The 16,194-nt window shown below is 31.8% G+C and overlaps 2 protein-coding genes across 2 annotated transcripts; one reads left to right on the top strand and one right to left on the bottom strand.

Annotated features, from left to right (window-relative positions):
- Nucleotides 1-1,741: 1,741 nt before the first annotated feature.
- LOC129914542 (uncharacterized) lies at nt 1,742-3,435 on the top strand. The gene is made up of 2 exons (XM_055993854.1): nt 1,742-1,971; nt 2,042-3,435. Exons 1-2 carry the CDS (start codon nt 1,893-1,895, stop codon nt 3,391-3,393), a joined length of 1,431 nt encoding a protein of 476 aa, XP_055849829.1. The 5' UTR covers nt 1,742-1,892; the 3' UTR covers nt 3,394-3,435.
- Nucleotides 3,436-6,042: 2,607 nt separating this feature from the next.
- Nucleotides 6,043-11,343, bottom strand: LOC129914544 (uncharacterized). The gene is made up of 4 exons (XM_055993856.1): nt 11,163-11,343; nt 10,584-11,098; nt 10,390-10,525; nt 6,043-6,599 (listed from the first exon to the last, which is right to left on the bottom strand). Exons 1-4 carry the CDS (start codon nt 11,170-11,172, stop codon nt 6,073-6,075), a joined length of 1,188 nt encoding a protein of 395 aa, XP_055849831.1. The 5' UTR covers nt 11,173-11,343; the 3' UTR covers nt 6,043-6,072.
- Nucleotides 11,344-16,194: the final 4,851 nt, after the last annotated feature.

Raw genomic sequence — 16,194 nt, 5'->3', positions numbered from 1 at the left:
CTAGTACGCAGCTGAAGCGAAACTAAATTTTCCATACAAAAAAAGCACAACGATCTTGAACGAAATTTAATTTTTTTTTTTTGTTTTTAAAACTTATTTTCTGATGTTTTTTTCTTGAAATTTTTTATTTTGTATTTTTAATATTTTTACTTTACTATAATAATCGATGGATTTTTTTTGTTAACATGTTCATGTTGACTTTGGAGACTCCAAAATTTTTCGTTCCTCTTCAGCTGCATACTAGGCTTTAATCTGGAATCATATATATATACATATAGCACAATCTGTATAAAAAGTAGTACCTGGGAGATTTAAATTTACAGAATCTATTGTGTTAGTTGGGCTGTCCTGGGAATCAATTTTTAATTGTTTCTTTTTTTTCTATCAAACCACTAAAAAACACACAATTTGCTCGGTCGTTTTATCCTGGGTTTTTTCACGAGAAATCGCATACAAAAAATTTGCCAGGGTCATTATAGCTTGTTTTCACTAGAGCTCAAATTAATGAGGTAATTACGCAAATTATCTCATTTCGAATGTCAAGTTTTATGGAAAAAAAATTGAATTTGAAATCTGAACTGACCTCAGTTGTGAAATTATCACATTTGGGCTCTTGTGAAAACGGGCTATATAAAAGATAATTGAACCACTCTTCGAGAAGTTGAGATAATTTTTCATACAAATTTGAAAAAAGATAATTTCCATTTCATTTTTACTAAAAGAGCAAGAAATTTTTATGAAAAACACCCTTCATTGTGAACAGGTCACAAATTACTTCACATTCAATGGGGAACTTCCAACGCTTGTCAGTATAAGAAAATAGTCAAAAGAAAACAGAAAAAAAAGAAAAAAATTTACAGCTATAGCGTGGCTGGTGAAGACATAAACAAACAATAGAAGGCGCGAATTGTGATTGAGTGTTTTCCAAAATAAATATGTAAAATTAATGATTTTGTTCAATTACTCACAAATTGAAACTAACCCCCCTATTCTGGCAAACCTCACAAGTCACAAAAACCTCACAAGGTGATCATAACTCCTTTTTGTGAGGAATAATTTCCCACAAACTTCTAACTAGCAAAAATTCAACTTGTGAGTTGTGACCTCCTTTAGAGCAGGTCACAAATTCGAAAGTTTTTGTGAAGCGAAAACCTCACAAAATCAAATTCAGCTCACCTTGTGAGGTCCTCATAACTTGTGAGGTTTGCCAGAATAGGGCTGTAAATCTGAAAGCAATCGCGAAATATACAAGTTTTTATAGTTAAATGATTTCGAACACATGCAGTGTTTGTTGTACGTGTGCTTAGAGGATATAATATATGGAGTGCTTGTTCCTATACCTAACACATTGTAACGCCATATGCATGGATAGGGGTCGCTGCCCTCGTTTTTCAATGAGAGTCCGGTTCCGCAGCTGTAAATAAACACGCTTGTTGATGACAGCCATCAAATGAAAATAAAATGGAGGCATGCACTCAACGAAAAACTTAAAGAAACTAGAGCCCTCTATAAAAGCTTCAAGGAACTAACAACACAAGCACTCCATATATTATATCCTCTAAGTACGTGTGTGTGGCCATATGTTTCTTGTTTACCTTTTCCCTGCCGAGAAATGTCAAATTAGAAAAGGAAAAGACAGTTTTTGGAATTTCTCTATGGAACACACCTACTATTTTCCACAACAATCTGAACAAACCTATTCATAACATTTTGCTTTTTTTTGACACCCAGCCAATCACAAGCTTTGTCAAAATTTAAGTTGTCTCGTTTTCTTGAACTCAACCATTTTATAAATTTCATTTAAAAAAACCAAAATAAAAAGTAAATAAATAAAAGAATTTCAAAGTAAATTTCTTATTCTTACTCTCCTCATAAATAAAAACAAAAAAAAAATGAATGAAATAATCGAAGTTCCCTTCGAAATGCTTGCATCCAATAATCCATTTCAAGTACCAATAAAAGATATAAATAGTAAGTACCTACAAAATTTTATAAACAAAAGAAACTATACAACATAATAAATATTTATTGTCCAAAAAAGCAACCGAAGACGAACCCGAATGGACCACAACCACAACCTTCTATTTCCTCGATGAAGTTCTAAAAAAGAAAAAAGAACTGCACGATCCAAAACATCGTTGTACCAAATATTACGGTGAAATTCGTGATATATTACTCGACAAATGGTCTCTTCATTTTACTATAAGAGATTTGGAAAAAAAATTCCATTGTTTAAAGAGAAACTTTGATATTTTATGCGTCAATAGAGACCGAAATGGTGGCGCTCCAAAGCGACCAGTCAATTGGCCATTCTTTGACAAAATGATGGAAATCTTTGCCGAAGAATTGGATATTGAAGATTGCCCAACAATGGCATCTCTTTATCCAGAATTGCCACTTCCCCGAACAGCGTTGCCACAAAAGAAAGATGATTCTTTAGGTGATTGTTTTACAGAAGACGATCAAGAGACGGCAAATGGGGAAGTGGAAAAAACGAAACAATCAATGTGGACCCACAAAGCGGTTGTTGACTTTTTGGAAGAATGTATCGAAAGAAAGGACGCTTTGTGGGATCCCAATATTGTTCGAAATGAAGTTTTCACTGAGATTAGTGAAAAACTAAAAAAAATGGGGTATACATTTACCCCAGATTCGCTTGATTGCAAACTTAAAAACTTGAAATACAGTTATAAAATGCGAACTAGCAAATCGACGGGCAAAAGGAAACATTATCCTTGGCCTTATTTTGAACAATTGCATTCCCTTTATAATGGATATGTTAATAAAAAACCAAGTTCAAATTCGGGGGTAAAAAGAAGACGATCGAGAAGATCGAGAATAGGGAATAATCCTGGGGAAGATAAGAAAATCAAGAAAGAAGAAACGATACCATCTTCTGATGATCTAACAACATCAAAGAATTTCCGAAAATTACTCCCCAAACCAGATCCTTTTCAGCAATTTCATTTACCTGCTCCAAATGCTTCTCAAACAAAAACTGAAAATCTTTGGAATGATAACATTGTTGAAATAAAATGTCCCATCTCACCGGGAGATCTTGATTATTCAGCTTTAGATGATGATAATACAATTGAGAGACTAGATGATGAAATACTTCAGTCAATTGAGAGAATTGATGAAGAAACACCTACGCCAAAACAGAATATTCAAAGTACAAAAAAGTCGTTGGAAGACGCTAAAGAAGAATATGAGTTTGCTAAGAAAATGCTTGCTCTTGAAGAGCGACGAACTATTGCCATTGAGAAAGTTTTGGAAGAGCTGGTAAAATCGAATAGTATTCGAGAGAGGAAGCTTAAATTTAATCAAAGCAAATTGTTACATCTTAAGACGAGGGCTAAACGAAAACAATTTGTAAACAAAAATTTAAGCTAATTAAATAAGTTTTTTTTAATAAATGACTGTATGATGATAAAAATAAAAAAAAAAAGTTTTCAAAAAACGTACTTTGCATGTTTCAGTTTACTATTTTCTTTATTTTAGAAAAACTTCAAAACGGGCCCTATTATGTCTTGCGAATCTCTAGAAAAAATTGTTAAGGTCCAATGTTATTAAAAAACAAATTTAGTTTTGATATAAGACCTATATACATACCTATATGAGGCATTCAATGAGACATGAGAGAACCTCAAAAAAAGGCAAAAACTTTTATTACCATTTGATCATGGGGAGATTATTTCAAATAGTAAAACTAAGTCAAAATTATTCAGGTGAACTCTTTGTTTACAGAGTACGTGTCCCACCCGTGAATAACAGCCCTGTTCTGCTATTCGATTCACGTGGAAGTCTTAAATAAAAAGCCTTTAAATGGGGGTTTAAATTAAAACAAATCAATTTTTTTTTTCTTTAGAATCTGTAAGAAATGAACACAACGCTTTGCTTTTGAAAGTTAAAGGTTGACGTGACGAAGGGATAAAATCTTTCGATTCACGTGAGTCGAATAGCAGAAAAGGGCTGTAAAAGTTGTCCGAACCGTAAATCCGAAATGTATTTTGAAAATTTTTTTCAAGAAAATGCGTCCATTCGTTAAGGCAGCCAGCAAAATACTCAATATGAGAATTTAAAATAAAAAAAAAATTAATTATATTTACCATGGAATATATAATTTTCATGAAAAACTTAGAGAGCTTCCTTTGTTAAAACAATATGTAACCCTCATTTAAAGTTAATGGGCCACTTAATATTTTACCTTTAACGGCATTTATAGCGATGCACATAAAGCAAATTAAATGATTTTTTGTGAAATTCGTGATTATTAGATTGCTCTTGTACATCCTCAGAGGTTTAATATTAAGTGGCCCATTAACTTTAAATGAGGGTTACATATTGTTTTAACAATCCTATTAATTTGATTCCTGTATCACAAACTGCACAATTATTTTTCATACTTTTACTTTTGCACTTCACTCCTTCAAAACATTAATTTGTATGAAAATTCAATACAAAATAAAAGGAAGCTCTCTAAGTTTTTCATGAAAATTATATATTCCATGGTAAATATAATTAATTTTTTTTTTATTTTAAATTCTCATAGGATGTATTAAATATATATGCAGTTCAAAAAAATTCACAAATTTTTCCGGTGGTGCAATGGTAACATTTCAAAAGTGTTCTTTCTCGCTAGAAAAAACACCCTTTGACCTGTAATTTTTTGATGGACATATTTTATTATTTTTTTCTGTGGTATATAAAACGTCCACACAAAATTTTATCACCCTAACACTTTTTTTCAAGGAGTACTTGGTATTATTCTGACTCTAGCTCTTTGAGTTAAAGACAATTCATAAAGAGTCCAATAACTTTTTACATGATGGGCGAGAAATTTTAGTATTGATTTTATTCGATCGGGCGTAAGAAAATACCTCGAAATCATGTATCATTCTAATAAAAATGTTTCATTGCCAATACTATGATATGCAACAAATCAAGTGCAACACAGAAAAAGTCTTGTATCTACCCTTCCGGATGGAATACAAGTTGGCCCAATATCTCAAAATAACTCTTATATTGAGTACTACCAACGATGTTAATTTCATGCTTTTATCGCAAAGTGCACGATAAGCCACCTCACTATATTGTCTTTTCGCATTTCAATTGTTCACAACGGTTTGCAAAAAAATATGACCTTTTTCAAATTTAAAATTTAAAATATATACAAAATTGTGTAAAACTCTTTCAGTCAATGAAACCATTTTGGAGTTTTATACTATAAAAATATTTTTCAACGCTTTACCTTTTTATTATTTTTTTAAGTTGCGATACCAAATAGTAAGTAACGGCTCGTATAAAAAAAAAGGGTTATGAAATTTTTTTTAGATAATATTAAAATCTCAACGATTCCCTGGATTTACAGATTTCACTTCGATTTCTTTACGCCATCTACTTTAAGGCCGATTTAATTATCCAGCTTACCGAAAGAAATAGTTCTTTCGACTTCAGTATGCAGTCCTCGAGTTCATAAATTCAAACCTGCAGCAGTACTGAAAATAGAACTGATAATACTGCCTTAATTAATATTAAATTCTGTCTAATTTGGTACTCGTTCTTATACAAACAAAGGACAATAGTTCTATTCTTATACATTTTCAAACAGACAGTACATGACTGAGTAAATGCAAGATATTTTTTTGCAGCGCTGCTGCAGATTTCTTTTTATGAACTTGAGGACAGTGTATTTCAAAGATACTGAAAACTATTTACTTTCTTTACGTTTGTCCAGAACTAATTTTAAAATATGATCATTTTGGGGGTTACAGTACGATAAAGATTCATGATCTTATACACAGTAAAAGTTATTAACCAATCTCCCCAATTCTTCAAATTCAAATCTGTACGTTTGTATAGTGCACATCGCTTATTTATTAGTCAAAATCCAAAGTTTCAAAAAGAAGCAAAGAGCTGCTTTCCCCTTCTCGGGTGTTTTTTTAATCCATATCAACCGTCACATGATTTCTCATCGAATCGCAACCTTTCGGTGCAGCAACTAATTTGTTTTCACAATTTTGCAAATTCAAAAATCACCTCCATATTTATAAAAATTTTATTTTCATCTCATTAAACATACTCAAATAAAGACAAAAGATAATTTCTCTTAATAATTCCCTGTACATCATCATCACTGGCTGTATTGCCTTCATAATCTACATTAAGAAAACACTCAACGGGTTCCTTGAGAAACAGTTGAGGATCCTCATCCAAATCCGTCATGAGAATGTGATTATGTAGAATGATGCAAGCAATAACCATCCTATTTGCCATTTCTGGATTTGAAGTATCCAAAAACGTTAAACGCCGAAATCTTCCCAAAAGTAGTTGGAAAGCTTCTTCAATAATCGAATTCGCTTTTGACAGATGTGTATTGAATTGTTTTTGTGGTTCGCTGAGTATTTCGTAATCCAACAGCGGAACTACCAAGTTCTGCTTTTGGGGGAAGTAAATGTTACCGACAATGTGAAAATCTTCTGGTATGAGTTTGTCGATTTGCTTGGACAAAGGACTATTTTTATAAACTCTTTCGGCATTTAGACATCCAGGAGCGCCGACATAAACGTCTGTGAATATTTTCTGATGATCGCAGACACCTTTGGGAGGAAGAGAGCATGGTTATAAGATTGAGGAGGATATGGTTCAAAATCATGGAGGTGGAAAATTTGATGTCGACATTTTTTAAAATCAAAATAACATTTAACCAAAGGCTTTTCTCATTTACCAATTAAAAAAGTTTATATTTCTTTTTTATAGCATCTAATATACTCAAAAAAAGCGTTCCCGGACATGTGCATAACTCAAAAACTGAAATTCAAATGGCTTAAAAACACACTAAAGTCAATTATTTTTAAGTATTTATTTACTTAACATCACTTATACACAATACTCTTTATAAATTTGTACATCATCCCACAGAAAAAATAGTGGCTCTAATCGAAAAACTAAATTTTGAGATATTGGACTTTTAAACAATAGTAGCATTAAACAATAATGTACATTTTTTAGTTAAAACGCAAACTAGGTTCCTGAATATAACTAGCACCTTTTGCAAATCTCGTCATTTTGATACCTCGCCTTGTTTTTACAGGAGGTTCGCTAATGTTTCCCGTATCCAATTTTTTTTTTTTTTTGTTAAGGGCCGCTCTTGCTATCAACGTTCGATCTATTACAATAACCGTTTGCTCAAACGAAACTTAAGGATTTACGTTCTACATAACCCCCTATGTGACAGATTACGCAAAGGAAAAAGTAGAGAACAAGAGTTTATGTTCTACATAAATATTTAAGTTTCGTTTCAGCAAATGGCTCTAAGTTGTGTTTTTTTGTACATTAATGGGGTTTTCGTTTGGTACAAAAATCAATTTTTTTTTGATTTAGATCTGTCAAAAAATTGATTTTAATAATTTTTGCCTTCGTTTGGCTAAAAAATTGATTTATTTTTTGATCCGAGATCAGTTTTCCAGATCTGGATTTTTCGGCAGATTTACCCCTCTTTTACTAACACCAATATGCATCATTATTGACAGCAATTAGTTTGAAAAGTTTTTGTTTGATAATTTGTTTCGGTTTTAAGTAAGAATTAAAATAGTTTTGAATTCAAATGAAAGTAATTTTGAGTGAATAAATTTATTCGTCCAGCTCATCTTCGGATAACAAAAAAACAGCGGTCGGATCAACATTTGAGAACTGCGATCGCTGCTTTGGTCCACAGATACAAATACACACCAATACTATAGCAAATAAAAATCAATTTGAAAACGTATTCGTTTCGTAACGAAAAAAATCAATTTATAGATCAAAATATAAATTTATCAAACAAAAACCTCATAATAAAAGTTGTCCCAAGAAAAATATCGCATCGTACCAAAAATTTCTTAAAGTATCAATATTCAAATCATCTATTTTGAATAATTTAAACTTTTATTTTGAGCAAAATATTGATGAAATAAGTTAGGAGCTTAATTTAACTAAAGCAATGCATTTAGTGTTAAATTTTATTCACAAAACCATTTAATAAATTTTACTGTTCAGTAAAATGAAATTTCATCAGTAAAATTTATAAAATAAATTTGCTTCTTTTTCAAAACGTTAGTGAGAATGTGTTTTTAATTTATTCCATCAATATTTATATTATTATAAATTATTCAAAATAGCAAAACAGAATTTTTACTGATAGATTTTACTGATAGCTATAATTGAGCCCTAAGTATGACTGTAATTTATACACATTTATCAAAAAAGTTACTAAAAAACAAAACGAAAATTACTTATGGCCTATAGGGCGGTCCTTATTTGGGACATGCAGTTGGATAGCCGCCATCCGGTTGGAAATACTGAGGGAAATTTTCCCTAATTTTTTTAGATTTTTATTTTTGACTCCCTTCATCTCCCCGAATCAACGTTAAATTTTCATCTAAAATGTCATTACTTTTATATTTTTAAGTAATTTTCTAATTTTATATGGGGTTTTTCGGATTGTACCGAGAGACTAGGCAGTTGAAATAAAAATTCGCAAAAATTAGAGAATTTTGTTTTCGCTTTTTAGAACTAATTGGAATTTTATGTCGAATTCCTTTCAACCACTAGCAGTCGCTACTTAAATCGCTACTAAAGTCCATACTTTTTTTTTGGCTGTTAAGGAAATTGAAAAAGGAAGCGATCTCTTTGTGTGAATGTATTTGTGTCCAAATGACGGATGAAAAACAAAAGAATATACACAACTTCATAGTAAGAACAAAACAAAGTAAAATTTGTTGATTTATATTTCACAAATAAACGAAAATTAGCTCTGATTCTTCGTTTCTTTACAAAATTTTAATCTGGTTTGACGTTTTGCATTTGGCAAAATTGTAGTGTGTGTGAAAATCCGTCTCAAAAAAGAAATTTAAAAAGAATCGATTCTTCGGGAAAAAGTAGCGAATTTTTTTTTTGATTGGAATTCATTTAAGAAAAAAGTAGCGACTGCAAGCCGACTGCAGATCAAATTTTTGGTTCATTGGAATTCGACATTAGAATTTAGAACAGTGGAATTTCGACAAAAAGCAATATAAGAATAAAAAAAAACAAAATTTCAGATTAAAGGTATAACTAAATGGCCACTTTTTGCAAAAAGTGGGAGATTTACAAAATTATTATTTCTTTATAGCGCTATTTGTTTTTGAAAAAAAAAACTATAAAAATTGTTTTTGGAACCAAAAAATAAGCTTTCTGCATCATTGTTTCAAATTTTACGTTCGGAAAAACTGAGTTTCAAAAAAATGAATTTGAAATTTTTCACTTTTCAATTTTTAGATGTACCTCAACAAAATAAAACAAAGAAACAAAAAATAAAAAGTGAAAGAAATATTGTAGTATGACTTCTCTTGTTGTTAACCCGATGCCAGTAGTTTATATCAGGGCTACGTTTCGTCACTTTAACCAAAATGCAGGCTGAACTAAAAGATAAAGTTTAAATCATCTGACAATATGCTTCTAAGCGAATCTTTAATTTTATTAATTTGGACAAATTATGACTCACAGGCGTAAGTAGGTGAAAATATTGTCAAGATCTCCAACTTTTCAAATGTCATGTTTCCATTAATTTGGAATTGTTCGTCGTATTGCCCTCCACCCTCTCTACTTTGATTGATTCCAACTCTTTCCTCATTTCGACTAATTTTTGAGGAGTCGATATCGGACAAATTCGTTCAGCTACATTTTAATTTCTTAATTTCCTACCAGTAAAATTTAGACATGTTAAGTCTAAATGTCGTATCAGGATCCCTAGTAGACCTAGCATTTCCGATAATTCTTTAACGTGTGAAAACCTAATTACCTACCGATAAAAAACTGTTCAGTTAATTTTACTTCGTCTGGTTTTTCATGTAAATTCAATCCGTTCTTCAGAACGTGAGTATCTTCGTCTGAGAAGAATTGAATTACTTAACTGGTGGCGTGCCGGAAATATTTTATGGCGTGCCATTGGTTCGCCATCCCTGGCCTAAGTATTTCGGACATGCATAAAAAACATTTTTTTTTTGTAGAAATTGGTCTCCGAACCCAGAATTAAAATTATATTATTTGATCTATTTAAGACCTACTTTCTTAAGATAATGACACATCATTCAAATTGATACTATTTCCAGACCTCTATTGTCGTTTTGAAGAGATCACCACCATTTCGAAGAACGTTTTTCTAGTACCTACTAATTTTGGGGATGTTGCGGTAAATTGAAAAATATAGATTTTTGTGTACTCCCCGCTCATGAACCGACAAATTATAGCTACTAAAGCAAACATTTGAGCATGAAATTAGTATCATAAAACAAAGTTTTTTTTTTAAGAATTCGTTCATCGAAATTTCCCACCTCCATGATTTTAACCCATTTAAGTTTTTTTTTTTACCTTGAAGGACTATCGAATGTGACTGCATGGGGTTGCAGTAGATTGAATATCGAGCTGGCTTTTTAATAAGTAAATGGCAGCTACTTATGGCACCAACGATTCCAGGCACATAGCCTCCGGTCTTTGGCTTGAAACCCTTAAGAAAAGCATACCTCTTAGCATCTAGCTAGTGAGTTATTTTTGCAAATAATTACCTGTTCAATATGCGTGAGTTCGAATGTATCTGGCCACGAGACATACTCCTTGAAGAGAACAATCAACCCATCGATGATATCACAAAAATACTGATGCGAGGCACCTTTGGAAAGACAAAATCGTGTGCCCACAGCCGCAAAACTCTCGCGAGTACTTAGCATCCAAATTGTGAAGAGGAATTTCTTTTCCATGCTAAATATTCTACATCTATTTCCCACCCGATTCATAATGGATTGAAGGCAAGTGCGAGTCATGCGGAAATGAATACGAAAATCGTCGGGTGTCATAGATGGTATGACCGAGGCATAGAATTCACGGTCTTTAGGAAGTGGAACATATTTGCGCTTTTTTTTATAGCGTTTTTCCTCGTGGGACAAACTAGTATTTTCAGTTTTTGAATTGAGTTGTTGTGTTTCATTTGTTTCTTCAGGTTTAAAGGTGATTTCTACTTTTTCATTATTTGTTTCAATTTGCATGACCAAATGGTCAACAATGTCATCGGGAAGCTGTGTGTCTGGAAGAGTAGTATTTTTTTTTTTAGAATGGGATGAATATAAGGTTTGTTTTTAAGAGCTTACCGGTAATCATTAGGAAGCTATTTTTTAATGTGCGTTTATTTTAAAATGAAGAATATTTTTATTTTGTAGGAAAACAAAAAAAAAGTATAAAAATTTATTATCAAACAAAATTTGGCTTCATAAACAGAAAAGATAACAAAATTTATCAGCTGTAGTTTGACAGTTGGTGAATTCAGCGGATGCCGCTGTCAATTTTGTTTTATTCAGCAAATTCATTCACAATAGATTATGAAATACAAAATTAGTTTTTTTTACCTAAAAGTTTTTTAAGGTATTGATAAAAAATTTATGTGCTTTTTATGTTCACTCTATCCAAATCAATAGTCGGTCATTGATGCAAATTACACATTTTTTATATTTCAAGAGACAGCTTATTGTTTGCTTTCTCTTTTTTTCTCACACACTTCTTCGTAATTTTGTGTTGTTGTTTGTTTCTCTACTCTCATGTTAATAAAACTTTTTTTTAAGACCTATTCACAATGAAGAATTGGGTCAGTTCGTAGATTTATGAGACTTCGTTTCCTAGGTGAAGCGGACTTCGAATTCGGTTTCAGCGGCTGAGTGTCTGAGCGGCTGATCGGCAATCCTGAGCGGCAAAACTAAATTAGAACGTATGAAAATGTATGGGGGTGACCACATAGACCCTGAGCCCTGAGCGGCTGAGTGTCAATCCTAAGCGGCTGAGTGACGTCAGGTCTGTTTTTTTGTTTTTTTTTTTTTTGAAATCCTGAGCGGCGTACTACATTATGTACTAAATTAACACGAATATTTTTAGTTTGTGGCCTAAATTATGGCTTCTTGTGAAGAAAAATTATCTTTCTCTTTTTAAGAAGCTACAGTCTAAACGGATGGGATCAATAATTATCTTCAAACTTGGTATGTAGCAGTTTTTGGAGATTGTGCAGATGATTCTATGGAATTAATTTTTTTAGAACATTATCTAACCATTTGATTGATTGATATTTGGGGTATAGGATGCACTGCGACCTGTAAGATCTATTGTACCCCCCTATTAAGCTAAATGAGTTAGTACCTCATTTTATAGCTCCTCCTCTAACCTGATTCCTTTCATGAAATTGATTATTTGGGGTATTTTCAAAGAGTGCAATTTATCCTCTTCGACTTGGTAGCGACCCATGTGTTTAAATCTTTGGTGTATTAGTGCATTGCAACTACCCAGGATGTGGTCTGGTGTTTCTTCTTCTTCGCTACAGAATCTACATATTGCACTATTTACTAAACCCAAAATATGTAGGTGCCTTCTTAACTTACAGTGGCCAGTGAGGAGCCCAGTGATTAACCTGAGATTGTTCCTACTTAGACTGATACATGATTTGAAACGCTCTCGGTTGTAGTTCCCGAGGAGCATTTTCGATTGTCTCAGTTTTGGTAGCCATACCTGTGATGCACCAATCTAGAAAAGTTTAATTTTACTCTTTTAGCTATTAAATAAAAAATAAGTGTGGGTATTTGGACAAGGCCTATCTTTTAACAAAAAAAAGATTCTTTCGAAAGTCATTATTAAAGGTACCTGTCATATAACCTTTTTTTTAAGCTCTGAATTTCTCTCAAACGTTTTTATACAAAATCATTTATATAATCTTAGTATAAATCAAAACTAAATTTTTGAAGAAATGCATTTTAGAAAAAATGTTGAATTTTTTTTTTTTTGAAAAATCAAATTTTCCAAAACTGGTCATTGGATTCTTTTGAAATTTTGGCTTTAGGTGTTGATCTATATTAACTACGATATGGCATACCAACTTTATTTTATTTAGAATTATAAAATAAAAAAAAAATGGCACTTATAGAAATCGAACCTGGGACTCCCGAGTGCGAGCCGAATACTCATCGAATATTTTGCACTTGTAGGGTTTTTAAATTGCCGCTCAGGACGTGGCCACCTCGTCGCTCAGGATTGCCGCTGAGCCGCTTAAACGATCAGCCGCTTAGATGGTCTGCCGCTTAGGACGTGGCCGTAGCCTAACATAATAATTTTTCTTCAAAAAACCGATTTATTTTTTGGGGCCTCTGAGGTTATATTTCTTTTTTAGATGAAATATTATGTGGTCGGGACCGTGCTGTGTCGGGAGCCCCGGAGCACCGCCCCGCCAAAATGGTGTGTACGCCCCTGGAGTTTCACTATAGCCAATTTGCCCTACAAAACGTTCTAGGTACTGAGAAAAGTGTTTGCAAATTTTTTTTTTGTTAAAAAGTGTAAATTGACATATATAAAAACATGAGACCTTAGTAAGAGACCCGATTTTAGCGAAAAATCCATTTTAACAAAAAATAAAACGTATAGGTACAATGGTCGGAAAAAGTATTTTGACAAAATGAACATTTTTCTAACTGATGAGAATAATCTGTAACGGTTAAACATAAAATAAGGAAGTTGACGGTTACTTATTAAGTATATTATGGTGAATGTCAGTCATATAGTTGGTATTATGCTTCGAGGCTGCATTTTTTGTATAAAAAGCACTAATTTTTGAGGGAAAAAAGTATTTTGACAAACGTTCTTTTTCAACGTTGGTAAGGTAAGGTAATGCATTTTACGTGTTTCAAGCACGTATACAACCTGACAGACTTGTTAAGGCCCCGATTTGTAAAAAATTGCGAAAAACGGCGGAACTTAACATTGAAATTAGTGCATCTTCTGTTGCAAGTCATAATTTCTGTGTGTCTGTTAAAAAATCTGTGAAGAACTGAATTTATCGCGGGAAACCAAAAATTACCAAATATACAAACACAAAAATATAATTATACTATTCAAAATTAACCTCAAATGGACAAAAAATTTAAAAAATGCACTTAAAAAAATTGAAGCTTTTTGAAGAATTCACTTTATCGCGGATTGACTTCAAAAAGTCTGAATTTGGAAATGCCATTCTTTCATCAAAAACTTTGTTAGCGAAAGTACCCTTTGCATTGAGTTCGAAGAAGACAATTTTACCATGTTTATGGGAAGATAATACAGTATTTAACTCATAAAACAAAAATCGAAAAAAAATAAAAAATTCGCCGGGGCCTCAGTCGATCATGTCGATATGTGTACAACAACTCACGAGTTTTCTTAAATCGTTATCTTATAAACGCAGCACTTTTTGACACAGCTTTTTGCAGACCCTACAAAAATTTAGCCTTGCGTAGAGTTTGGCATTAGATGTGAAAAAATTTTTGTTTTGTTTAAGTCTACTACAGCTTTTAGCCATACCAAAGGGTTGATTTCACGCCTCCTCAGTAGTTAATCTTATATTTTTAAAAATATTTTCTTTGTAACCTATACTTGTTACCTACTTTTGTCTACTTAACTTCCAGCCCCATCATTCTTCCAAGATTTTGTTACTATAAGAAGTCAGTCCTCCACTTTTGAGTGAGTACTTTCGTGTCCTTTGATTTTATGTTGAGCAAGATATTGATCTAAAAATTGGAAATCAGCTTCATATTTGGGTATACTAATATTTTTGTTCCTAAAGAGTAAGGTGCAGCTTATTCAATTTTTTTTTATTTATAAGCTTTGTTAAATGGTGAACATAAATGTTACAATAAACCATTTACTTAAGGTACATATTTAGCAATAATAACAATAACAACATCTACCACACAACCGTGACACTGTTCGAGTATGACCTCAATAACAAATTGGAAAAAGTGATTGTTTGTTTCTAATTACAAATACAATCTGAGCGCGCCTCAGTTAGGTATTTTTTTTTTAATTTTCAACTCCAATATCTCCACGTGACATTCCACGCATTACTAACAAGATACAAACAATCTGGTTGGGTGCATTATTGACTTTACTTTGCCACACCTCCAAAATTTCAGCATTAATATGAATAACAAAACACTTTTGTGCATTGCACAAGAATAACAATGCGGGCTTGTTTACAATAATTGACCTACAATTTTTAATGAATATTTTTTTGTCGATGCGATCAGTCAAGGGATTAAAGGGAAATTTTCTTCGAAAAAAATCTTATCATTTTGTTAAGACAGAAGAGTCAATGCTCAAATGAGGCTGAAGATTATACAAAAAATTTATTGATTCCAATAGAAATGCAAAGTGTGTATTTACAAAAATGTGATTAAACATTTTTTGATACACAATATATAACCGTAAAAGGTGTGTTTGCTGCATACAGTTTAAACTGGGACAAGGTCCCAAAAAATTTCTAATATAGTTTTGGTGTCAACCTTAGCATTGATCTGCATCTTTAATGACGTTTCAAACGTAAGTTAATTTAATTTTTATTCTGAAATGAGCAAAGCAAAAATATTTGTATGTGACATTAAATTCCAAATAAGTTTTTTTTACTTGTTTTATCTATTCGTATGTAAGTAGCTAAAAAAAGTGGATTTACTTTAGCTTGAAAAAGAAGCATCAAGAACAAAACAATAATGAATTAAGTTGCCAAAAAGATCTTTAATTTGCGAAAAATGTTCATATTGTTTTGAGAGTTTAAATAGAACAGGTCACTGTGGCGTATGTGTAACATTTTTTTTGTTTCTTTACTAAAATGGAAACATTTTTTGTAGCTTGCCTGAGAATAAAGTTTATACCTATAAAATATTTCGCAAATTCGTGTGAGATAATACTGTTATGTAAGTTCGACAGTCCGTTGATTTACCGTCGCATTTACATCCAGAGTTGTAAGAAATCATTTTTTTAAATGCATTTGTTTTGGATTACAAATTTAAAAAGAAATATTTATTGCAAATAAAAAATGTTTGCATTAAAAAAATATTTAATGGAACTGAAAAAAATTTGCATTAAAAAAAATTTGATTGGAACTGAAATATATTAGCATTAAAAAAATATTTATTGTACCTAAGTAAAAAATTTTGCGTTAGACAAAGAATGTTATTGCAACTGAAAAATATTTGCATTGAAAATAAAAAAATTATGTATTTTGCATTAAAAAAAAAAAAATTATTGCAAATATAAAATTTTCTGCATTAAAAAAAAAAAATTCTATGCAAAATGTGTGCATTAAATATTTTTTTAATATTCGTCGAATATCTTACAATT

Source organism: Episyrphus balteatus, chromosome 3 (genome assembly GCF_945859705.1).
Source record: "Episyrphus balteatus chromosome 3, idEpiBalt1.1, whole genome shotgun sequence".
Lineage (NCBI taxonomy): Eukaryota > Metazoa > Arthropoda > Insecta > Diptera > Syrphidae > Episyrphus > Episyrphus balteatus.
Note: the sequence above shows the minus strand (reverse complement) of the source record. Positions and strands in the feature narration are given on the sequence as shown.